Source organism: Vipera berus, assembly GCF_964194415.1.
Source record: "Vipera berus genome assembly, chromosome: 5".
Classification (NCBI taxonomy): Eukaryota; Metazoa; Chordata; class Lepidosauria; order Squamata; family Viperidae; genus Vipera; species Vipera berus.
In genome coordinates this window covers 93184350-93209894 of record NC_138207.1, presented here as the reverse complement: position 1 = coordinate 93209894, position 25545 = coordinate 93184350, and the positions used below count along the sequence as shown (strand labels likewise).

The window sequence follows — 25545 nt, the reverse complement described above, 5'->3', positions numbered from 1 at the left end:
ACCACCAATTAAGTATACTCAGTACTGATTCAATGTATTAAGAATTTGTCTATGACTTAAAAAACTGAGGAAATTACTAGCACTTAATAATCTTAAAACAAAATGATGATCATCCATCACCATGCTCTAGTCAGTTTAATTCACCTGGGTGAATTAAATGATGTTGTGGACATTCTTTCATGGTGCATGGAGGTTGTGGAAGGCTGGATGGAGAACAATAGGCTTCAATTTGAACCCTGGTAAGATGTGTAACTGTGGGTGGTGGGTCCTATGTAGCTAGGAGTTTATCATCTTTGTTCTTGGATGGGGTTGCACTGCCTCAGACAGACCCAGTACATAATTTGGAGGACATCCTAGAGTCACAACTCCTGCTCAAGGAGCAGACAGCAGTCATGGCTATGAAGGCCTTTGCTTAACTTTGTGTTGTGCACCAGTTGCACCCCTTCCTAGATTGGAGGCCATTCTCTCAATCATTCATGCCTTGTAGGGACTACTGCAATGTGCTCTACATAGGGCTACCTTGAAGAGTATCCAGAAGCTGAAGTTGATACAGAATGTGGCTATGTGGGCAATTCTGGATAACCCAAGGACTGAGCCTGTAAAACTTTTGTTGCATGAAATGCATTGAATGCCTATCTGCTTTTGGATCTAATTCAAGGTTCTGGTAATCATCTTTAAAGTCCTTCATGGCATACAACTGGATTACCTGAGGATGCCTCTTGTTCCAATTACATTAACCCATCCCACCCTGTCAGGCAGAATGGGTATATTACAGACTTTGTTAGTTGAAGAATTCCAACTGACAGGGTCTAGACTCTAGACTCTAGAAAGAGAGCCTTCTCTGCTGTAATGTATGAAACATCCTCCATCCAGAGGTGAAGTTGGCACCCAGTCTCTTGGCCTTCGGGAGAGCATAAAAACCTGTCTCTGTCAACTTGCTTGGGGACTGAAAAGTGGCATGTCTTCTTGAGGAAGTTGATGCCTTGAGGGCACTCTTTCCAATGTTATCTTTGTTTTTATTTGTTTCTCATTCTGTTTTGATTCTATTTTAATTGTATGTTTTTATATGGTCTTATGATTTTAAACTGTAAGCAGCTCAGAGTCACTGAGGTAGTGAGATGAGCGGTCCCTAAATTTGATCAATAAAATAAGTTTGTAGTAATACTGAAAGTGGTGTTACATATTTAGACAGTAGCAGTCAAGTGATGGCTGATAGGAAAATCAATGTTCTTATGCTACAATATTTACTACCAAACATTTAGAAATCATCGGGTAATAATTATGGGAAAAATAAGTATAGTAATACAGGTAGTCCTCAACTTACAACAGTTCATTTAGTGACTGTTCAAAATTATTATGGCACTGAAAAAGTGACTTATGACTATTTTTCAGTTACATCATTTATACATCCCCATGATCACATGATCAAAATCCAGATGCTTGGTAACTGGTTCATACTTAGGTCATGCGATCACCTTTGCAGACAAGCAAAGTCAATGGGGAAGCCAGATTCACTTAATAACCGTGTTACTAACTTATCAACTGCAGTGGTTCACTTAACAACTGTGGCAAGAAAGATCACAAAGTGGGACAAAACTCACTTAACAAATGTCTCACTTAACAGAAATGTTGGGCTCAGTAGTGGTTGTAAGTCGAGGACTACCTGTACAGCTTCTAAATTAGCATTACTGCAGAAATGTAGCTATGTTGCAGAGGTTCTTATATATTTTTCATCTCAAGCTATGTGAAATTAAAAATGTTCATGGCTGCAGTCCCCTTCCTTTATTTTTTGTCTGAATTTAGGAAACTTAAACCAGGGATACTGAATAATTGAGAATAAGAATATATGCCCAAATGCTAGATACCTCTTCCCTGTCTGAAAACAAGCATATGAATTTGAGAAGCTATCATGTTCTGAAAAAATGGAGGATATCAGTTATAGTGCATTGCATTCCCCTCAAATGAAGCAGCCCAGAGGTCTGGTTCTGATCCCAAAACCATGCCCACTGCCACAGATGCCTACTTGTGTATGCATCAACCCATTAAAGTCACAGAGAAACTCATGCAATTGAAAGAGCTTTTTTTCTAAAGAGGGAAAATGCTGTAGAGATAAGCAAGAACTGTCACTCATGCACTACTGGTCACAGGTTGGACTATTGTAATGTAGTCTAGATAGGGCACTTGGACCAGACCAGTTGGAAGCCATTGCAGTAGCAGAATGCAGTAGTGCAGGTAGGCCTCAGTATGCCCCTGTGACACCACTACTGCATGAACTGCACTGGTTAACAGTCAGTTTCCAGGCACAATTCAAGATGCTGGTTGTTACCTATGTAGCCTTTTGTAATGTAGAGCCAGATTATGCGTGGGACTGCCCATCTTCCATAGTCTCCTTGAGGTCTCTATATTATCACAATTAAGCAAGACCATACAATTCAAAAATAACTTTTTCTAATAAACACATTACATATTTTAGCAAACAGGTTTTCTGAATCCTCCATTTGTTTATTTCTCACAAGATGCTTTTGGTACTTACTAATATCTCAGGTTTACAGTTGGTTCTATCTTTCTAATATCTACCGTATTTTCTGGCGTATAAGACGACTTTTTAACCCATGAAAATCTTCTCAAAAGTCAGGGGTCATCTGAAATTTTAGGGACAGGGCTGGCTGGAAAACCTGGAGCGGATCTCCCATTTGGTCTGCGCAGGGAAAGCAGGACCAATTGGAGAAGAAGCTGCAGTCTGTGATTTTTTACAGGCTGGGGTCTGGGCGTCTTTCCTTCTAAAGTTGAAGAGCAGCTGCAGTCTATCCCAACTTGAAAGGCAGGTGGGGAATGCAGCAGTCAAAGCAGCTGCTTAGCTCTAAGGACACATTTGACTCAGGAACTGGGCGGGCTGGCTGGAAAACCTGGAGCGGATCTCCCATTTGGTCTGCGCAGGGAAAGCTTTAGAGTGAATTAGGAAAAGTTTAATCCACTTGCACTGTTTTATGTTTACATGTTTGATGACAAACAGCCTTATGTTTATAAGTGACAGTTTTCCTACTAAGTACCTGCATGTCATAAGCATCTGAATTAAAATTACCATATTAAAATCAAATCTGATGTTTTTTAATTTTTATTTGGTGTGCGTTGGAAGAGGGGTAGTCTTATACAGCGAGTATAGCCCAAACCCTATAATTTAACAGGAAATGTAGGGGGTCGTCTTATACGCCCAGTCGTTTTATATGCCGGAAAATACGGTAAGTGATGTATCAAGCTCTCTCCTGTTTCCCCCTTCCCTCCCCCACAGGCCAGGAGGTTATTTACTGTACCCCATTAGAAATTAATTTAATATTTCACCTGACACATGAATTCCATTGGATTTGTTACATTAGACAACAAGTTGCTAATTTCTTCCATGTCAGTATAGTAATTGATCTTTGCTTCAGCTATCATTAAATCTCCAGAAAACAGTTTCAAACTTATAATTCCAGGTGATAAGTCTGAAGGGTAAGACAAGATCAGCAACAATCAGTACATAAAAGAAAACTCATACACTGTGTTGAAAGAAGTAGTGGAAAAATGGATCAGCACATACATGTGTAAACTGGATACCTCTTTAATTCTAATTAAGCAAAATGCTCAGATTCAGTTAAACATGATGAGAGCTTGAGTGGGAAAATAGGGCTTTATGTTAAAAAAAACAACCAACATCCTGGAAAAAAACAGGGGCAAAGAACTTCCATTTTTGAATCAAGACAGTTTTTGTTCTTTACAGAATTGAAAAGCTAAAGTCAGAAAAGTGCTCATGCAGAAAATCCTTCTGATTAGAATCAACCAAGAGTCCATGTTTTTAATTCTATTTTTATAATTTTATGTTAATTTTTAAAGTGATAAATTCTATCATTTTTAACTGCTGTTTCAAAATTACTTTAAGTTCCATCCAAATTAAAAAGCTTCAGAAAATAGCAGCACTTGGATAATTTTCATTGATTAATAGATGAGAATCACCAGGTTAATCTGGAACCAAAGGCTAGAAGAGAAAATTAAACAGCATTTCAGGAAGCAGTGATAAAATGCTTCCTTACTGTTGCCATGAAAACTACACAGATAAATCCATTAAGTTACTAGGAGCTAAGCTTGCCTTGAAGGAGACTGTCTTTTTCATTTTATTCAAATACACTCAATCCTTGTTATTTGTGGGGTTTGTTCTTGAAAAACCCCATAGAAATTGAAACCAGTTACTGAAGCATTGGTCCTATGTAATCTCTGTTTGTAAAGCAATCCTGTTTCATCCGTATTAAAAACTTGCTCAAATAGGACAGGTACCCTCTTTTTCTGGTGTTTTTCAGAAGTTTTACAAACTCTTCAGCAGCTTCCATTATTTGCTGAACCAGCCCCACCTGACAGTTTCACATTTTTAAACCATACCTGTTGTGTTGTGAGTTCTTCGCGCAGGAAAGGAGAGGAGGCAAGTGAGTTCAACAAAGCTCATAGTTTATTGCTTGCAGGATCTGAACTGAGAAGTGGGCTGCAGCTTGCAACAATTTATAGCCTGGCAGCCAATAGGTTTAAAGCAACCCATTGCCGCCTAGGGGCAGCCAATAGCAGTACTGGAGACCTGGAGTCTGGGTTGCTGGAGAGCCGTTAGCTGCTCCAGCTTACCACTGGTGTTACAATACCTGTTTTTAAAATTTATTTATTTATTTATTTTAATTCCATTTATATCCCGCCCTTCTCCGAAGACTCAGGGCGGCTTACAAGCTTAGCAGTAGCCTTCATTCTATGTATATGCCTGCTTATTAGGGCTTTCACACACACCCCAAGCGGCATTATTACAAAGTCAGCTTAATTGCCCCCAACAATCTGGGTCCTCATTTTACCTACCTCGGAAGGATGGAAGGCTGAGTCAACCTTGAGCCTGGTGGGATGCGAACCTGCACTAATTGCAGGCAGCTGGTGTTATTTAAGGAGGCATTAGCCCACTGCTCCACCAAGGCAGGTGGAATATAAATCTAGCTGGGTCAAATAACGATTTTCCTTTTCCCAGAGTGGAAAAGCAGTAGAAAGCCCACATGCGAAGTAACATAGTGTTAGGGGAAATCTAATGCTCCAACCAACCAATGCTTCCACAGATCACTTCCTGATTTTCAGTCAAATGTTTGTAAATTTATATGAGGTTGTTTTTATTTTGCTGTTCATAAGACATCCCTTGCAGTGAATCATTTCATTTATCCACAAACTAGGCTGCTTTTCTATTTCTTCCATCACTTTACAAATCACAGTAATCTCTTTAGCACTTTCTGGAGCAGCTTCAGAAATAGCCTTATGAACATTGTCTTTCTTTTGGAATATGGCGGATGGTTGATTCATTTATATTGAATTTTCTGTCTATGGATGCTACAGAGTTTCCGGAACAAAGCAAATCAAACACTCGAATTTTATCCATTAGGCTAATTATGGAGTGTTTGCACTTGGTGAAACACTGTCATTAGCACTTTGCTTTGATGCCATTGTTGAAATTTATTAAACCTTACTCCCAAACAGCATAAAAGTGAGAAGACAAGAACTATTATCAAAATAACATGAAGAATACAAGAACAAGAACATGGTTTCCTTTTGAATAGCTGGTGTCACTTGTGTCATTGCTACATAATAAGATTCCATTGTGTATACCATGTATAGCTGCGTTGAGACCATGTTTGAAAAAAAATGGGTTATACTTCCACATGTAAATGAATTTACAGCAGGGGTCTTCAAACTTGGCCCTTTTATGACTTGTGGAGTTCAACTCCCAGAATTCCTCAGCCAGCATCACTGGCTGAGGAATTCTGGGAGTCCACAAGTCATAAAAGGGCAAAGTTTGAAGACCCCTCACCTACAGGAATAGAATGTATGAGGAGTGAGTGTATACAGGTAATAGTCAGTTAATAATGGTTGGGACCAGAATTTCTGTCACTAAGCAATGCAGTTGTAAAGCACAGTATCATGTGATTACATTGCTTAGCAAGAGCAATCTCAGCAGTTCTGGTGGTTGTCATTAACCAAATCCCACCTGGTTATTAGGCATGGACCCACCCCAATCCAAGTAATTCCTGGCTTGCTGCCTTGGGGAACCCTGAATGTCGGTAAGGTAAGGAAGTGCTTCCTCTTCAGGTCCTTTCACTCACCTGTCTCCCCACCCCTCCATTTCTGGTCTTTTGGCCATCCTGCATTCTATCACCTTTCCCAAATCTGCTACCTTTTGCTGTCATCTTCCTCCCACTGCTGATGAGGCATGCCTGAAATGGGCCTTTATGAGGCAGCTGCCTCTCAAATGTTGGGCCAGGCATATAGAGGACATCTAGCAGAGTGCAGGATGCCCAGATGGGGAGAAAAGTAGGGGTGTCAGGGCCAGGAGAGGCAGGGCAGCCAAAATGGCAGAGATGAGGGGGAAGATAAGCAAGTGGGGAAGCTGAAGCACCCTTGCAGTCATAAATATGGGTGGGTTAGCACTAACAATAGTACTCAGACTATTGTTAGTGCTTTACAGCTTTACAACTTCATAGTGCTTTACAGCTCTCTCTATATGGTTTACAGAGGCTGAGCCAATCTTGAGCAGGTCAGGATTGTACTCCTGGCAGTGGGCAGAGTCAGTCTACAATACTGTATTCTGACCACTACGCCACTATGCCTGAGTCGGTTGCCAAGTGTCACATGACCACAGGGGTGCTGCAACAGCTATAACTTTGGCTATCACTACAATTTTTCAGCACCTCCATAATTTCAATGGTTGTTAAACAAATGGTTGTTAACTGAAGACTACTTGTACAGAGCAATATGCATAAAACATTTCTAATTTTATATACACACCTGATGTGGTTTTATTTTAGGGTATCTATTAAGGACAAAAAAACCTCTGTGGAATTTACAGTATAAAAATGGTTAAACTGACATCTTGCAAGCAGAAATGTTCATTAATTTTGCTTTACTATACAGCTCTCAGTTCATATTAAGTTTGTCAACAGAGAAAGAACAGCAAAAGGAGGGGAAGAATGAACAAATTTGGTTCCATTCAGTAGCATTAGCAGAATCCATGTATGATCACATTTGACCCTAAATACTGAATTGTAAAATGTAAGAAACTCATAAAATTGTAAAAATATTAAGCAATTTAAGTATTCTAAGCAATCTGGCGACTCTAACAATTTAACTCACCATGTAACTAAAAGGGACCACAAAGGTTTAAAATAAGCTTTCAAACCACTGTTGATGTTCAGAACAATTTTGTTTCACTCCATTCTGCACTTGTTGTGCAGAGTCTGTGAGTGTATCAGGATAAAATTCTGAATCAGAAATCCAATGACCAGAGTAGTAGTGACGCAGATATCCAACTAGTTAAAGCCAGCACCATTTCCTTCAGATGCTTGGCTTGGCTCCATACCGAGTGCTGATCCACACAGGGTTTAGTATTAAGATTCCACAATTGTCAACATAAGTATCTTGTTAATGTAATAAAGGACTGCAATAATAATTTCTTCCTTTAGAGCAAATATTTTTATTAAAAATAAATTTCAGGCATACTTTTTAGGCATACTTTGTTTGACTACACGTAGTCCTTGACTTCCCCTTCATGGATTACTGCCTTGTCGTGGCGAAGGGGCTTGTGTAATTCAATGAAGCTGTGAGCTATGCTGTGCAGGGCCACCCAAGATGGAAAGGTCATAGCAGAGAGTTCTGACAAAACGTGATCCACTGGAGAAGGAAATGGCAAACCACTCCAGTATCTTTGCCATGAAAACCCTATGGACAGTACCAAAAGGCAAAACGATATGACGCTGGAAGATGAGCCCCTCAGGTCGGAAGGCGTCCAATATGCTACTGGGGAAGAGCAGAGGGCTAGTACTAGTAGCACCAGAAAGAATGAAGCGACTGGGCCAAAGCCTAAAGGACGCTCAGCTGTGGATGTGTCTGGTGGTGAAAGGAAAGTCCAATGCTGTAAAGATTTTTTCTCCATAGGAACCTGGAATGTAAGATCCATGAATCAAGGAAAGCTGGACGTGGTCAAACAAGAGATGACAAGACTGAACATCGACATCTTAGGTATCAGCGAATTAAAATGGACAGGAATGGGTGAATTTAATTCAGATGACCATCAGGTATACTACTGCGGGCAAGAATCCCTCAGAAGAAATGGAGTAGCCTTCATAGTCAATAAAAGAGTAGGAAAAGCAATACTGGGATACAATCCTCAAAATGACAGAATGATCTCAGTTCGAATCCAAGGCAAACCATTCAATATCACAATAGTCCAAGTCTATGCCCCAACCACCAGTGCTGAAGAGGATGAAATTGACCGGTTCTATGAAGTCCTACAGCACCTTATAGAACTAACACCAAAAAATGATGTCCTTATCATCATGGGGGATTGGAATGCTAAAGTAGGAAGCCAAAAGATAACCGGAATAACAGGCAAGTTTGGCCTTGGAGTACAAAATGAAGCAGGGCACAGGCTGATAGAATTTTGTCAAGAGAATACGATGGTGATAGCAAACGCTCTTTTCCAACAACCCAAGAGACGGCTTTACACATGGACATCACCAGACGGTCAACACAGAAATCAGATTGACTATATGCTCTGCAGCCAAAGATGGAGAAGCTCTATAAAGTCAGTAAAAACAAGACCATGAGCTGACTGTGGCTCAGACCATGAGCTTCTCGTTGCAAAGTTTAGGCTTAAACTGAAGAAAGTAGGGAAAAGCACTAGGCCACTCAGGTATGAATTAAATCATATCCCTGTTGAATATACAGTAGAGGTGACAAATAGATTTAAGGAATTAGATGTGATAGACAGAGTGCCTGAAGAACTATGGACAGAGGTTCGCAACATTGTACAAGAGGTAGCAACTAAAACCATCTCAAAGAAAAGGAAGTGCAAGAAAGCAAAATGGCTGCCTGAGGAAGCTTTGCAAATAGCTGAGGACAGGAGGGAAGCGAAAGGCAAGGGAGAAAAACAAAGATACACCCAATTGAATGCAGAATTCCAGAGAATAGCTAGAAGAGATAAGAATGTCCTCTTAAATGAACAGTGCAAAGAAATAGAAGAAAACAATAGAATTGGGAAGACTAGAGATCTCTTCAAGAAAATTGGAGAGATGAAGGGAACATTTCATGCAAAAATGGGCACGATAAAGGAACAAAATGGCAGGGACCTAACAGAGGCAGAAGAGATTAAAAAGAGATGGCAAAATTACACAGAGGAACTATACAAGAATGAGCTTAATGTCCCTGATAATCACAATGAGGTGGTCAATGACCTCGAGCCAGACATCCTAGAATGTGAAGTGAAGTGGGCCTTAGAAAAACTGAGCAACAACAAAGCTAGTGGAGGTGACAGTATTCCAGCTGAGCTATTCAAAATCTTAAAAAGATGATGCAGTAAAAGTGCTACACTCAATTTGCCAGCAAATTTGGAAAACTCAACAGTGGCCACAGGATTGGAAAAGATCAGTTTACATTCCAATTCCAAAGAAAGGCAGTGCCAAAGAATGTTCAAACTATCGCACCATTGCACTCATTTCACATGCTAGTAAAGTTATGCTTAAAATCCTACAAGCTAGAGTCTAGCAGTATGTGGATCGAGAACTTCCAGAAGTACAGGGAGGGTTTCGAAGAGCCAGCCAACATATGCTGGATCATGGAGAAAGCTAGGGAGTTCCAGAAAAACATCTACTTTTGCTTCATTGACTATGCTAAAGCCTTTGATTGTGTGGATCATAACAAACTGTGGCAAGTTCTTTAAGAGATGGGCGTACCAGACCATCTTATTTGTCTCTTGAGAAACCTATATGTGGGCCAAGAAGCAACAGTGAGAACTGGATACGGAACCACTGATTGGTTCAAAATTGGGAAAGGAGTCCGGCAAGGCTGTATACTGTCACCCTGCCTATTTAACTTATATGCAGAGCACATCATGAGAAAGGCAGGGCTAGATGAATCAAAAGTTGGAATTAAGATTGCCAGAAGAAATATCAACAACCTAAGATATGCAGATGATACCACTCTAATGGCAGAAAGTGAAGAAGAACTAAAGAGCCTCGTGTTGCGGGTAAAGAAGGAGAGTGCAAAAGTTGGGTTGAAACTTAACATTAAGAAAACCAAGATCATGGCATCTGGCCCTCTCAATTCCTGGCAAATAGATGGGGAAGAAATGGAGGTAGTGACAGATTTTATTTTCCTGGGCTCCAAGATCACTGCAGATGGGGACTGTAGCCAAGAAATTAAAAGATGCTTGCTCCTCAGGAGGAAAGCCATGGCAAATCTAGACAGCACACTAAAAAGCAGAGACATCACCCTGTCAACAAAAGTGCGTATAGTCAAGGCTATTGTTCTGTACCAGCCTGCTACCGGCCCTGCAGAAAAGGCAGGGACAACCCCTTTACAACCGGCAAGAGGCTGGAATTACGCCTGCCAAATTTATAGCTACAAAAACAAACAAGACACGAACCAAGAAACAGGAGCTTTAAGAAACATGAACCATCCGAGCGGTTGCCTTCAGCAAACCAGCCCTCCCAGACATTCCCCTTATATAGAGTTCAGGGTGTGGCTTCTCTCTGCCTCCTTCCGAGAAGCCCCATTGCCTTCCTCTGTTTACTCCTAATTGACTGCCTCCTGCGTCGGGCGTCCTTGAACAGGGCCAGCTGTGGGTCATCTTCATCCACACTGTCAGGCTCACACAGCTGGGTCTCCGTGGTGACCAAGTGGGAGGGGCCTGGCTGAGGGCTATCATCAGCAAGATCTTCAACCCCCTCAGCAAGGTCTTCAACACCCCCCTCCTCCTCTGAGTCGTCCGACCCAACTGCTGAACCCACAGGCTGACCCTGAATCACAACAGCTATGGTCTTCCCAGTTGCAATGTATGGCAGTGAAAGTTGGACCATAAAAAAGGCTGAGCGCCAAAGAATTGGGGCCTTTGAACTCTGGTGCTGGAGAAGACTCCTGCGAGGCGATCAAACCGGTCAGTGCTAGAGGAGATCAGCCCTGACTGCTCTTTAGAAGGCCAGATCCTGAAGCTAAAACTCAAATACTTTGGCCACCTAATGAGAAGGAAGGACTCACTGGAGAAGAGCCTAATGCTGGGAAAGATTGGGGGCAATAGAAGAAGGGGACGACAGAGAATAAGGTGGCTGGATGGAGTCACTGAAGCAGTAAGCGTGAGCCTAAATGGAAGATGGTAGAGGACAGGAAGGCCTGGAGGAATGTTGTCCATAGTGTTGCGATGGGTCGGACACGACTTCGCAGCTAACAACAAGAAGTCCTTGACTTATAACACTAACTGGACTGTAACTTCCAATACTAACCAATGTGGTCATTAAGTGAGCCACATCTGACTTTACAACTTTTACCACAGTTAAGAGAATCATGCAGTCATTAAGTGAATCCAGCTTCACCCATTGACTTTGCTTGTCAGACGTCTAGTGAAAAGACTACAAAATAGCAATCACATGACCCTGGGACATTGCAGCTATCATAAATACAGGTGGGTTGCCAAGCCCCTGCATTTTGATCACATGATCATGGGGAAATTATGATGGTCATAAGTGTCATCATGTCATTTTTCAGTGCTGTCATAACTTTCAAGGGTTATTAAACCTATGGTTATAAGTCGAGGACTGCTTGTAAAAATAAATTAGCTACTATATGTATAGATACTATGTCCTCTGACAATATGTAATACTTCATATAAAGAGAAGTTTCCTATGCTTTTAAAAATATCATGTTGTTAAAATTAACAGCATAAACAGAAAGTACAGGAAACAGGAAGTGCAGCTGAGCTTCTGCTTCCTGTGTCAGCTTTCTCCCCACATCTGGACTTCTTGTAGGTCTACTTTATGACATTATGCAGAAGTGCAAAAACAGAAAGCATAGTCTAAGGAACTCTTTTAGTTCTGTGCATTCTACCAGTCATCCACTTGTGAGTTTGTGTAAATAAATTTATTTTCTAATTGTAGCTTTTTGCATCCTCAGTGACAAAAAAATTTTTTTTGATAGTATATTATCCTAGCACAAGTATGCCACTAATAGAAAGAGAAACTCTACTAAAATGCTCCGACACACACAAATTCAAGATAGAAAAGACCAGATTTAGTACTTACCAGGTGTGTAAACGGAGACTGTATATTCATTCTCAATACTTGCTGATAGTTTCAGTGGCTGACAGCTTTTAGAAGAAAATTCCACTTCCATTTTTGTTTGTCTATCCAATTTACATTTTAGAATTATAAAAATGTTTGTCTGCACCTACATTTTTTAAAAAAACACAGTAAGATCTAGGGCCTTTGTTATATTCAGTTTTCACAATACATTGATATCTTTTGAGCTTGAGGATCTACAGGCACAAGTCCTCCTCAAAAAATGAGTGGGTTAACAAACTCCATGTTAAAGCACCTAAGTTGCTTAAGAGGTTTCATACAGAATATCCGAACAAACCAGGCTAACATTTATATGTTTTCTTTCCCCACAGATGGACTCATCTTTTTTCTGAAAGGAGAGCCGAATGTCAGAATCCATTTATATCACATTTCATAAATGTATAGGTAGAACAATGTGCTTATTCTGGGGATTCTGCCATCTCTCCGAGGGGGGGGGAGAGGATAGTTACTTAAGGCGATCTTCAAACAACAGGGAAATGGTTGAACTGGGGGAGGGAGGGGGAGACACAGATCTGGATCGCATCTTCATTTACAACTGAAAAAGGAAGAAGCAATAACAATAAAAACAAGGAGAGTTCCCTTTCCCACGGAAGGGCCTGACACCTAAGCAAATTATGGGAGCCTGACCAAATGGATGAGGGGAGGGGCTGAAATAGGAATGCTTTATATAGGATTGAAATGTAACTTTGTTAGATTCCGTCTTGTATTGCCACAATCGATTCCATCCTAGTAAACATTTTCCTTTTGGACAAACTTGCATCCAGGAGTTCTTATTTCCTAAGATGTGGATTGAGGTGGGTCCTGACATCCTCCTTATTTGGGCTTGTATAAGGAAGAATGCACCTTCTTTTTCAATCTTATATAGATGACTGCTGAGCCTGATAGCATTGGTTCAGAGGGAATGAAACAAAATTTATTCTTACCACAACTTAATTGTGGTGACAGTGATAATGAGAGGAGACACTGCTGTCCTTCATTCAGCAAATTCATAAGTGGCATGCAATATTTAAAGCATCAAAATTTGTATTTAAGCATTTAAGCCAATAACAAACAAAAGCTCTGCCACTTACCAAATGTCAACCACAATTTTTTTCCCAAAACATGTATTTTTTGAAAGATGAAAAATTTTACAAAACTATGACTAAAAAACTATACTCATTTTGCCTGCTGCTGTTGACTCTTATGTTGTTTTTCTGTCCCATGTTATTTTCAATTATAATTTTCTATCTGTTTTTCACAAAACATTTGAATGCACACCTCCACATTCAATTAACACTTCATTTTATTTCAGTTATTCCAAAGACTTATTTATCCTTAAGAATCAAGTTCAGCCTGCAAAAATATATGAAACAGTTAGATTCTTTTTGCAAAGAAGCTCAGATGACTAATACAACTACAGGACTGACAAAATTGTAGTACAGTATTATGAAGAACCAGCTAGTTATAGGGCAAAACTGGTTTTAAAAGAAGACATTTCTCCCTCCAGTATTTTCAACTGAAATCTTTAAAAAGGCTGAAACTAGAAGACATGTAAGGTCCCTTCCAGATCTGTTATTCTGTTATTCATGCAGAAACTGTCAGATGTGTTGTCAGTCCCCAGCTCACTCTGGAGGAGGTGGCAAATCCATGGCTTCAGTTCCTCCTGGACACTAAGCTCCTTCTAGAATACCAGACAGCAGCTTCGGCTGGTGTCCCAGTTGCCACACTTTTGAGAGCAGGAGACCTTAGCAAAAATTATCCATATCCTTGTTAGCCCTAGACTGGTTTACTGAAATAGTCTCTTTACTTAGACCTACCCTTAAGATTACCTGAAACTATAATTGTTTCAAAACTCAGCCACACAGAGCTACCCTGTGCTAAGAAGGATGGCCAATACATTTAATAAATAAAATAAAATGCAGTAGCTGGCAGGTAAGAACCACTTCTGAAGTACAGAACCAATATTGATGGTGCTCTGATTACCAAGTTTCTGAATGAAATCTATAAATCCTACATGATTTGTGTCTGGGTTAACCAAGGTACCATTTCCTCCAAATTGAATTTTCTCATCTCATTTGTTCATTATGGCAGGGATGCTGTAGATTTTCTCTTTTCAGGGCATTGTGGAGGAAAGAGGGGAAAACAAGCCAGAAAGCTGGAAACCAACCTTCTTGGTACAAGCACTATCCTTTTGGTAGATTTAGGCCAAATGTGCAGCCACAAAGATATAAAATCATTATATTTATGTCTGAGCAGAACTTTAACATCAATATACTTCGTTTCCCTCCCCCATAGGATGAATTACAGAAAACAAAACTCAAATTCAAATCAAACCTGGACTGATGATAATAGGGTTTTTAATTATGATTTTAAATGTTTTTATTGGTTTTAGTGGGACTTTGACACAATTTAATTCATTTTTAATATTTGTATTTATTTGTATTTTATTGTTGTTAGCCGCCCTGAGTCCTTTGGGAGATAGGGCGGCATACAAGTCTCATAATAAATAAATAAATAAATAAATAAATAAATAAACTCATGTAAGACCCCAGATAACAATGTGAAATAGAAAAAGGAAATGCATAGTAAAAAGAATACAGCAGGGATAGAGAACCTGTAGTCCACTAAATGTTGTGAGCTGTGATTTAATTAAGTATCCGTAATCAGTGTCTATGCTGGCTAGGACTGCTAAAGTTTTGGTTCAAGAGTATTTGGTTGCAGGTTCACCATCCCTTGCCCAAGAAAAGGAAAATATCTCACAGAATACAATTACACATATCACACATTTTCTTATCTACATAATCCAACTCAAAAATTTGCCTAGCAGTGTTAAGGATGTCTGTTTGTGAATAACTGTGTTATAATTAAGCTATATACACTGCAGAGCATGATTTCTCTTCCAGTTCTATCAGATCACCTTTGAAGGAGTAAAATATACTGTACCCCACAGCGTATACGATCAGGCTGCACTGCAACAAGATTTTCTAATCTGGTCACTAAAGGTTCATATGCCTGACAGCCTGGAAAACTGTATGACGCTTGTAGACTCCCAGCATCCTCCATCTTTGCATCAGCCACTGAATCACAAATGGAATCTAAGAAGAGCATAAACATTAATATGATTTCTGAAAATTGTTTGGCTATTGGGAAATTCCATAAAAAGAACATAAATTAAAAATTAAATGCATTCTATATAAGAAAAAAGAAATATTACTTTAAACTCAATAATGATCACATGGAGAGCCAGTTTGGTATAGAGGTTAAGGTATCAAGAGTAGAAACCGGGGGATCATGAGTTGTAGTCCTACCTTAGACACAAAGTCAGCTGCATGATACTCCTGGACACTGAGGGGGTGGGCACACATAGACACTCTCTCTGCCCTAGGAAGGAGATAATGGGAAGCTACTTCCAAAGTCTTACTAAGGGAATTGTCCAGGCAGTCACCAAGAGTCAAGTCTGACTTGAAAGCACACACAAACATATAACACACAAAATGATCATATTGATAATAATATTATGCACAATCTCTTAATCTGGGTCGCTTTCCAGAAAAGCTCTGAGTTGGCAAATCCTCTCTGCTGCTGCAGGTGCACATTCTATCACAGATAGACAGATTAGTGTCCTGGATTTTAAGAGAACTGATGTCAATAAGCTAAAGGAAAGAGTAGGAATGATTCTATGAATGCTTTCTCCATTTCTATGGAGAAATTCTGAAAAATGACATAACCATAACTCACGACTAAGGAAGTGGACAGGGACCTCAATGCTATCAATGCAGCCACCTGTCAAATAGACCCTTGTCCCTCCTGCTTGGTAAAAGCCTCCAGGATGGTGGTGTGCAAGTGAGAATGTTGTTGTTAGTTGCGAAGTCGTGTCCGACCCATCGCGACCCTATGGACAATGTTCCTCCAGGGCTTCCTGTCCTCTACCATCTTCTGGAGTCCATTTAGGCTACTGCTTCAGCCACCTCATTCTCTGTCGTCCCCTTCTTCTCTTGCCCTCAATCTTTCCCAGCATTAGGTGCTTCTCCAGTGAGTCCTTCCTTCTCATTAGGTGGCCAAAGTATTTGAGTTTTAGCTTCAGGATCTGGCCTTCTAAAGAGCAGTCAGGGTTGATCTCTAGCACTGACCGGTTTGATCGCCTTGCAGTCCAAGGGACTCGCAGGAATCTTCTCCAGCACCACAGTTCAAAGGCCTCAATTCTTTGGCGCTCAGCCTTTTTTATGGTTCAACTTTCACTGCCATACATTGCAACTGGGAAGACCATAGCTGTTGTGATTCAGGGTCAGCCTGTGGGTTCAGCAGTTGGGTCGGACGACTCAGAGGAGGAGGGGGGTGTTGAAGACCTTGCAACTGGGAAGACCATAGCCTTGACTATACACACTTTTGTTGACAGGGTGATGTCTCTGCTTTTTAGTGTGTTGTCTAGATTTGCCATGGCTTTCCTCCTGAGGAGCAAGCGTCTTTTAATTTCTTGGCTACAGTCCCCATCTGCAGTGATCTTGGAGCCCAGCAAGTGAGAATATGCAATGATAAATTCCTCACTGCAAGAGGCGACATTCCCCAAGCCTTTTAAGGAGGGCCTAGTTTGCTGTCTTGTAAAATTTTCCACCTGCCTTGAAAATTTTTGTCCAGTTTCCTATCTCCCGTTTTTAGAAAAGGTGGTTGCTTGGCAACTTCAGAGAATCTTGGATGAAATAGATTTCCTAGACCCCTTTCAGTCAGGATTCAGGTCCAACTATGAGACAGAGACTGCATTGGTCGCACTTATGGATGATCCCTGGTGAGAGTAGAATCATGGTAGTGCAGCTATCCTGCCTCTCTTTGACTTCTACCATCAACCATAGTATCCTTTAGGGCCAGTTATGGAGTTTAGGATTGGGAAACACTGTTCTGCATTGTGGTTTTTCCTGGATTAGGACTGCCTGCACTTGGTCACTCAAGCCCTAGTCACCTCTCTTGTGGATTACTATAATGCACATGGGGCTACTTTTGAAATGCATTCTGATGCTTCAAATAATACTGTCAAGGTTTCGACTAATGAAACCAAATAAATCAGAACTCCAAGGTTTGAAGTCTCCTCAAAGCAAATATTTATTGGATACATAATATTGGCACAGTCAAAAATGAAACCAACTCTAAATTTTTCCCTAGAAATTGAATGTAACTAAATATAACATTCTCCTCCCTTCTATTATGCTATAAGTAATGCTACCCAATGAAAATAATTGGTGGGCTCTGCAACTTGTCTTTGCTCCTCCTTCCAGCACATGTGGGAATGACCTTTATTCCCACGGAACCGCTCCGTATTTAGTCTAGCATGCTTTCGTTTTCTTTTCCCCTCCCCACCCCAACCTATGTGGCAACTTAGAATGACAAAGATCGGCTTCAGCCAGGCTCATTTCAGAGTGGACAAATACAAAGTGCAGCAGCTCGAGCTCTTGAGGCTTACTTGTGCGAGTGTCATGGGCACTCAACATAAACCTAAAGCTTGGGAAGGATTCCATGGATGCAAAGTTGGAATTTATTGGTTTACCTTTCCCCCCCCCACCCAAAAAAACCCCTTCCTTTGTTTCCTTGCACATGGCAGGGGCGGATCGTGAAAGAGAAGCGGCATGGGGCTGGGAATCAGGTAAGGAAAGAAAGGCAGTTTCTGGGGGAAGTGAGGATTTCTTTCCTTACCTGCCCCACTTGTTCCAAGGCTGCTTTCTGCTCAGATGCGTTGCTCTTTTGCCAATGGCCGGACCGTCCACTTCAGCGCCCTCCCTCCCCAAGCCTCCGAGTTCCACCTGCTGCTTTGGTGGCTCTGTAGGCAGAGCTGCAAAGTTCTCTTCTCTGACAGAGAAGCTCTGTCTATGAAGCCACCAAAGCAGCAGGTGCCGGGGCTGGGCTGGGGAAGACCCAAATTTGCCCCCAGGGCCTACCCCAGCCCCAGCCCACTCCAACCCGGCTGGGTGCCCTCCCAGTGCATGGACAGGAAACAGCGAGTGCTCAGGGGCTGGGTGGTTTGCAGCAGTAGGTGCAGCTCATTTGCCTCACCCTGCCCCATCCCACCCCTCCCAGCCTCGCCCATCACACCCGGCCATTCCCCGCTTTGCCGGACCTCTCCTCGTCCAGTTCTGCTGCACCGTGTGTTTCCTCCCTTTATAAAGAGGTGAATATAAAACAATTTCTTCCAAACCCAGACATAGAGTTGCAAGAAAAAGTATGTGAACCCTTTGGGATTACGTGGAGTTTTGCATGAATTGGCCATAAAATGCGCTCTGAATGTAATGTAAGTCACAACAATAGAAAAACACTGTCTGCTTAAAATAATACTACACAAACATTAGCTGTTCTCATGTTTTAATTGAACATAAGATGGAAACATTCACAGTGCAGGGTGGAAAAAGTATGTGAACCCCTAGCCTAATGACTTCTCCAAGAGCTAATTGGAGCCAGGAGTGAGTCAACCTTGACTCCAATCAGTGTGATGATATTGGATGTGTTGCTGACAGCTGTCCTGCTCTTTAAAAACACACACCTGTTTTGGGTTTACTGGTCTCAAGAAGCACTCTCTGATGTGAACCATGCCTCGCAGAAAAGAGCTCTCAGAAAACGTACGATCAAGAATTGTTGACGTGCATGAAGCTGGAAAGAGTTACAAAAGTATCTCCAAAAGCCTTGATGTTCATGTGTCCACAGTAAGACAGACTGTCTACAAATGGAGAAAGTTTAGCACTGTTGTTACTCTCCCTAGGCGTGGTCGTCCTGTAAAAATGACTGCAAAAGCACAGTGCATAATGCTTAATTTATTTATTTATTTTTATTTATTTTAATTCCATTTATATCCCGCCCTTCTCCGAAGACTCAGGGCGGCTTACAAGCTTAGCAGTAGCCTTCATTCTATGTATATGCCTGCTTATTAGGGCTTTCACACACACCCCAAGCGGCATTATTACAAAGTCAGCTTATTGCCCCCAACAATCTGGGTCCTCATTTTACCTACCTCGGAAGGATGGAAGGCTGAGTCAACCTTGAGCCTGGTGGGATGCGAACCTGCACTAATTGCAGGCAGCTGGTGTTACTTAAGGAGGCATTAGCCCACTGCTCCACCAACTTCTTGTTTAATGAGGTAAACAAGAATCTTAGAGTGTCAGCTAAAGACCTACAGAAATCTCTGGCACATGCTAACATTTTTGTTGACACATCTACAATAAGGAAAACATTGAACAAGAATGGAGTACATGGGAGGACACCACGGAGGAAGCCATTGCTGTCCAAAAAAATATTGCAGCACGTTTGAAGTTTGCAAAAGAGCACCTAGATGTTCCACAGCACTACTGGCAAAATATACTGTGGACAGATGAAACCAAAATTGAGTTGTTTGGGAAAAACACACAACACTATGTGTGGAGAAAAAAAGGCACAGCACAGCACACCAACATCAAAACCTCATCCCCACTGTAAAACATGGCGGAGGGAGCATCATGGTTTGGGGCTGCTTTGCTGCCTCAGGGCCTGGACGGCTTGTTGTCATTGATGGGAAAATGAATTCCAGAGTTTATCAGGATATTTTGCAGGAAAACGTACAACCATCTGTCCGCCAACTGAAGCTCCGCAGAGGATAGGTGATGCAACAGGACAATGACCCAAAGCATACAAGTAATTCAACAAAACAATGGCTTCAACAGAACAGAATACGCCTTCTGGAGTGGCCCAGTCAGTGTCCTGACCTCAACCCGATTGAAATGCTGTGGCATGACCTTAAGAGAGCGATTCACACCAGACATCCCAAGAATATTGCTACACTGAAACAGTTTTGTGCAGAGGAGTGGTCCAAAATTACTCCAGATCGTTGTGCAGGTCTGATCTGCAACTACAGGAAATGTTTGGTTGAGGTTATTGCTGCTAAAGGAGGGTCAACCAGTTATTAACTCCAAAGGTTCACATACTTTTTCCACCCTGCACTGTGAATGTTTCCATCTTATGTTCAATTAAAACATGAGAACAGCTAATGTTTGTGTAGTATTATTTTAAGCAGACTGTGTTTTTCTATTGTTGTGACTTACATGATGTTTAGAGCGCATTTTATGGCCAATTCATGCAAAACTCCACATAATCCCAAAGGGTTCACATACTTTTTCTTGCAAATGTAGAGCATGAAAATTGCTTCCCTTTCTGAAATCAGGGCAATTTAATTGGAGTGCAATTAGCACTATTAAATGTCAATTCTGCATAAACAAATTTGACTAAGAAGCGAAAGTGGGGTGAGAACCTCCAATCATTTGCACCAGTAATTGTGCCCCCTTTCTCCTTAAGCAGCAAGCTCTCCCCCCTCCCCCCCCCGTCTTGGCTACTCTGCGCATTTCCCTGAGACAAAACTGGCCTGGGTGGCTCTGAGGAGAAGACAGTTTCCCCCCCCCCCCCCCGTGAAACCAGACAAACTCAGGAAGTGTAGTTGAAGGAAGGCCCCCTCTCGATCCCCTCAGAGGTTGAGATAATAAAAAGGAGTGAAGGGGAAGCTAAACAGGTGTCCTGGGGCTAGGGAAGCCCTGATGAAAGAGAGAGCAAGAGCGAGCCAGGAGGGGAAAGGAGGAAGCTGAGGTGTTACAAAAAAGGGGAGCCTCCCTCTTTCTTCTCCCCTTCTCTTTTTTTTAACCTCCTCCCACTCTGTTCAGGTGCAGCTGGAGGAAAAGGGCGAGAAGGGGGAGAACACAGGGGGAGTTTTTGTGTGTGTGGGAGAGAGACACAGAGAGATTGAGCCAGCAGGGAAATGAAAAGCATTGTGATTCTCAGAAAGTAAGAGGCCCGAAAGAAATATATGGAATTATTCTGGGGAGATGGCTTGGAGCCATGTGCTACATTGGGGAGGTGATGTGGAGGCAGGCGAGAAAGCAAACTCGCAGATTGGCTCTGTGGTCTATTTCTGCTACCTCCCCTCCCTAAAATCATAGAACTCTTTGGATTGAATGGGAAGTTAAGAGTCAACTCCCCCCCCCCAATTATTTTGCCAGAGGCATAGAAAGTTTCTTGCTTCTACTTCCTCTCATCTGCTCTTTTGTAATTTAATCCAACCTTACCCAAACTAATGTCTTTTGGGTCTCATGGACCACAGTTCCCATAATCCTGTGGGTATGCTGGCTAGAAATGCAATGACTTATTTTCTCTGTAGCATGCACCTAAGTCTAGGTCTGTGGGATTTAATGTATTTAAATATTTGTTTTTTCTGCCTAATATATTAAATCCACTTCTAATTCAAAATTAAATGTTTCTGAGAAATCCAGGATGGTTTACAAAAAACTCTCAAAGACAGCTATTGTAAAACATCACCAGCACTGCTTAAAACAATATTAAAAGTGTGTATTTTAAGAAAGAAAAATATTAGTAGTAATTTACTTAGTGCTGTTTGACCATAAAATGTGGTGTTGTTCTACATATGCCTACATAAACGGGTGTTCATATTTTCCTTGGAAGAAAGTTCTATAATTCTATAATTGGGGTGCTATCTCTGAGAAGGCTCTGCTCATGGCCACTGTTCTATAAACCAAACCAGGAAGACCATCTGGTCTAAATGGATGGTAAACATAGATAATTAGGGGGCTGGAGGCTAAAACATATGACAAATGTTTGTGGGAATTGGGTGTCTCTAACTTAGTGAAAAGCACTAGGGGTGGTGACATGATAGCAATGTTCTAATATTTGATGGCTGCCACAGAGAAGAAAAGGTCAACCTATTTTCCAAAGCATCAGAAGGCAATAATAGGTGGAAACTAATCAAGAAGAAAACCAGCCTAGAACTAAGGATTTGTGAAAACAACTAACCAGTGTGAAAAGGCTTGCCTTCAGAAGCTGTGGATGCTCCATCACTGGAGGCTTTTAAATAGAGATTGGACATTCCATTGTCTGGAATGGTATACATCCCCTGCTTGAGCAGGGGCTTGGACAAAAGATCTCAAAGGTCTCTTCCAACTCTCTTACTCTTTGAGAGAAGTGCTGCCAACCTCTCCCCCTCCCCTCGTCCCTTCCTGGCACAGAGAGAGGGAGGGAAGGAAGGAAGGAGGGGAGGGAAACAGGAAGAAAGAGAAGAAAGAAGGAAGGAGATGGGAATGAGAGGGAGGGAGGGAGGGAGGGAGGGAGGGAGGGAGGAAGGAAGGAAGGAAGGAAGGAAGGAAGGAAGGAAGGAAGGAAGGAAGGAAGGAAGGAAGGAGAGATTGGAATAAGAGGGAGGGAGGGTCTGAGGGAAGTCCTGCCTTAGCACTTGGCCACCAGCAGCCCTGTTGCCATTTTGCCATCCCCTGGTGGTCTCCCATCCTATTGCTGAGGATGCTTTGGTTACAAAGCCAGGTCTCCTCACATGGAGAAGGAGTGGGCCTCTCTCTGACCCACGCACTTTGCCCTCCTGCATCCATCATGAGCAACCTGGCTGTTAGGAATTAAAGTCCTAACATGGTTTGGGTGAAATACATATAATATGGTTGTGTACCTTTAAGAAGAGAAATGGCCTAAGGGTGTGGCTAATCCTATTCAGCATAAATGAATTTCAGATGTTGGATTTATTCTCTCTCTAGTGTTTTTTCTCTGACTGACTTGTTACTGTGTGTATTGATATTTGACTTGTAACTGGTAAGGATTTTTTTTGACTTTGACTTTGTTTACTCCTGAACTGTTATTCAAGTGTGATTTTACATTACTGACCTTGGATTGAAAACTGGACTATATTTAATTGTGTTTTTTGTTTTGTGTTATATTGTCTGAGTAAAAATATACAACTCACGTTAGTTTGCTTTTTACTGTTTGCCTCTTAAAGGTCCCAGTACACTATCCTCTGTGCATTGCCAGCTTTGAATAAGGCATTCTGCACATTCTATTTCTTGTTTATTATTAACATTGGTTATGCGTGGTACTCCGTTCTGCATAACTCGGCTTAATGGGTCAAACTACGTATCCTGGTCTACGCAATGTAGTTTGCTGTTGCGAAAAGAAGGTCTATGGGGCGTAGTTAACGATCCTCCTGATGTGACTGCCTGGGATCCAGATGACAAGGATGACGAGAAGAAAATCGCAGCTTTTCATAGAGATAATGAAAAAGCTTTGTGCTTAATTGGGCTAACACTAGGTGACCAACAGCTTGTCCATGTAGTGGTGAAGAGCCTGCTGCTCGTTGTTGGACCACGTTACGGAAGCTGTATGTTCGTGACAGTGTGGGTGCACACATACATCTCACAAGGAAGCTGTTAGGGCTCGTCTGGAAAAGAATGGAGACATGCTAGCTCACCTAGACTTTATGAAGTCAACCCTTTTGGAGCTACATGAGAAGGAGCTCATTTTTTCTGAGTTACATCAGGTCTACATCATTTTGTCATCGTTAGATGACAGCTACGATGCGTTTGTTTCATCACTTGAGGTTCTGTCTAAAGATGAACTAACTTTATCATCAATAACTGGAAGACTACTGGAAGAGTACAGAAGACGTATTGAAAGAGATCAGCTGAGAGAGCCGCTACCACAGGAGAAGGAGCATACTACAGCTGCTTACACGGCAAAGAAGTGCTATAACTGTGGGGCGAAAGGACATATAGCAAAGTTTTGTAAGAAAGGAAACAAGCAGAAGAACGAAAGCCATAGGAAGGGAAAGAAAGTGGTTAATGTAGCTGTGTCTGATGCAGCAACAACCAGTAATCACAATTTATGGGTAATTGATAGTGGGGCTACCCAATGCATCACTAATTCAAAAGAACGTTTTGAAAAGATAGCTTATAGTAACAGGTACATAACTATGGCTAATGGATGGAAAATAAAAGCCTCTGGTGAGGGTAAGGTTTATTGTTCTTTTATTAAGCAAAATTTAGATATGCTTTATGTTCCAAAAATTAATGATAATTTACTATCTGTTAAAGCTTTAGTTAAAGCAGGGTTCAAAGTGACTTTCCTAGGGGAGGAATGGCTTATTGAAAAGAATAATGTGAAGGCTGTAGCTAAGCTGAAAGATGGTTTGTTCATTCTACACTGCAATCATAAAATGATGGCCAATACATGTGTGAACCAAAAACCACATGATAACTGCATTCATTTATTGCATCGTAGGTTGGGTCATATAAACTATAATGCTCTTAGGAAAACAATAGAATTATCTACAGGGATAAAAGTGAAAGCTTGTCAAAAATATCTACAATGCAACGTTTGCAGTAGAGAAAAGAGTAAGGCAACACCAGCCAATAGGCTAGGTGGCTTTAAGACTAATGCTCCATTAGAATTGGTTTTTGCTGATATAATTGGCCCTATGAAACCTAGTTTAGGGGGGGCTTGCTACATATTAAGCATACAAGATCATTATAGCAGATATGGTTTTTGTTACCTCCTAAAATCTAAAGCAGAAACTGTACAAAAATTTATATTGTGTTATATTGTCTGAGTAAAAATATACAACTCAAGTTAGTTTGCTTTTTACTGTTTGCCTCTTAAAGGTCCCAGTACACTATCCTCTGTGCATTGCCAGCTTTGAATAAGGCATTCTGCACATTCTATTTTTTGTTTATTATTAACACTGGCCAAGGAGAGCGAGCACAGAAGCAGTAGGCTTGAGGAGGTAAACACAGCTGGGTACCCCCTTGGGGAAGTGCAGCTAGGGTAGGCAGGGCTGTGGGGTCCTAGTGCCATGGGAGCTCAAGGGCCAGGCTGGGCGCTTGATCTCCACTGCCCAGGGCTCCAGGCAGTCCGTGCCACCGTCCAGGGGCCCCCTGCATGGGCTGAGGCTCAGTGAAGCTCCTCCAATGGACTATGCCCCAGCACTCAGCCCGGTCCCAACCCCCTCCACCGGAGACCCTCAGATCCGCCCCAGTCCTGCCCAGGCCCGCACAAGTGCCCCTGACACCAGTGACATCAAGCTGGCCATGCACCCCCGGCCATTGATCACATGACCCTGGGACACTGTGAATGTCATAAGTATGAATCAGTTGCCAAGCATCCGAATGTAAATCGCATGACCCTGAGGATGCTGCAACAGTCGTAAGTGTGAAAAATGGTCATAAGTCACTTTTTTCAGTGCCATTGTAACTTTGAACAGTCAATAAGCAAATTGTTGTAAGTTGAGGACTACCTGTACTTTATCATTTTTCCCCTTTTTTGGTCAAGTTTTTGACACCTTGCTGGGCAACTCGTGGTATTGCCTTATCCTAAAAGTGGTACAATGGGTGAAAAGGTTGAAAAGCCCTGCTGTAGAGCACATTAATTATTTAGTAATTACAGTGCATTCAGAAAGTATTCAGACCCCCTTCGCTTTTGACAATTTTGTTATGCTGCAGCATGATTTTACAGTTATTGAAATTCATTTTTTTCTCATTAATCTATACTCAGTACCCCATAATGACGAAGTGAAAACAGAAGTTTAGAAATGTCTATAAATTCCTTTGTCCTT

At 41.6% G+C, this 25545-nt stretch overlaps 1 protein-coding gene across 6 annotated transcripts in view; it reads right to left on the bottom strand.

Moving 5' to 3' along the window:
* PIK3AP1 (phosphoinositide-3-kinase adaptor protein 1) overlaps positions 1–25545 on the bottom strand; it is a 121592-nt gene that overhangs the window by 70843 nt on the left and 25204 nt on the right. For all 6 annotated transcript variants that reach the window (XR_014026683.1, XM_081329586.1, XM_081329587.1 and 3 more), the window contains exons 3-5: positions 15093–15244; positions 12114–12258; positions 3340–3482 (exon numbers count right to left, since the gene is read on the bottom strand). Coding sequence is in view for 5 of the 6 variants with exons in the window: in XM_081329586.1 (XP_081185712.1) it covers positions 3340–3482; positions 12114–12258; positions 15093–15244 (440 nt within the window). In the remaining variant the exon portion in view is untranslated. The remainder of the gene's footprint in view (positions 1–3339; positions 3483–12113; positions 12259–15092; positions 15245–25545) is intronic.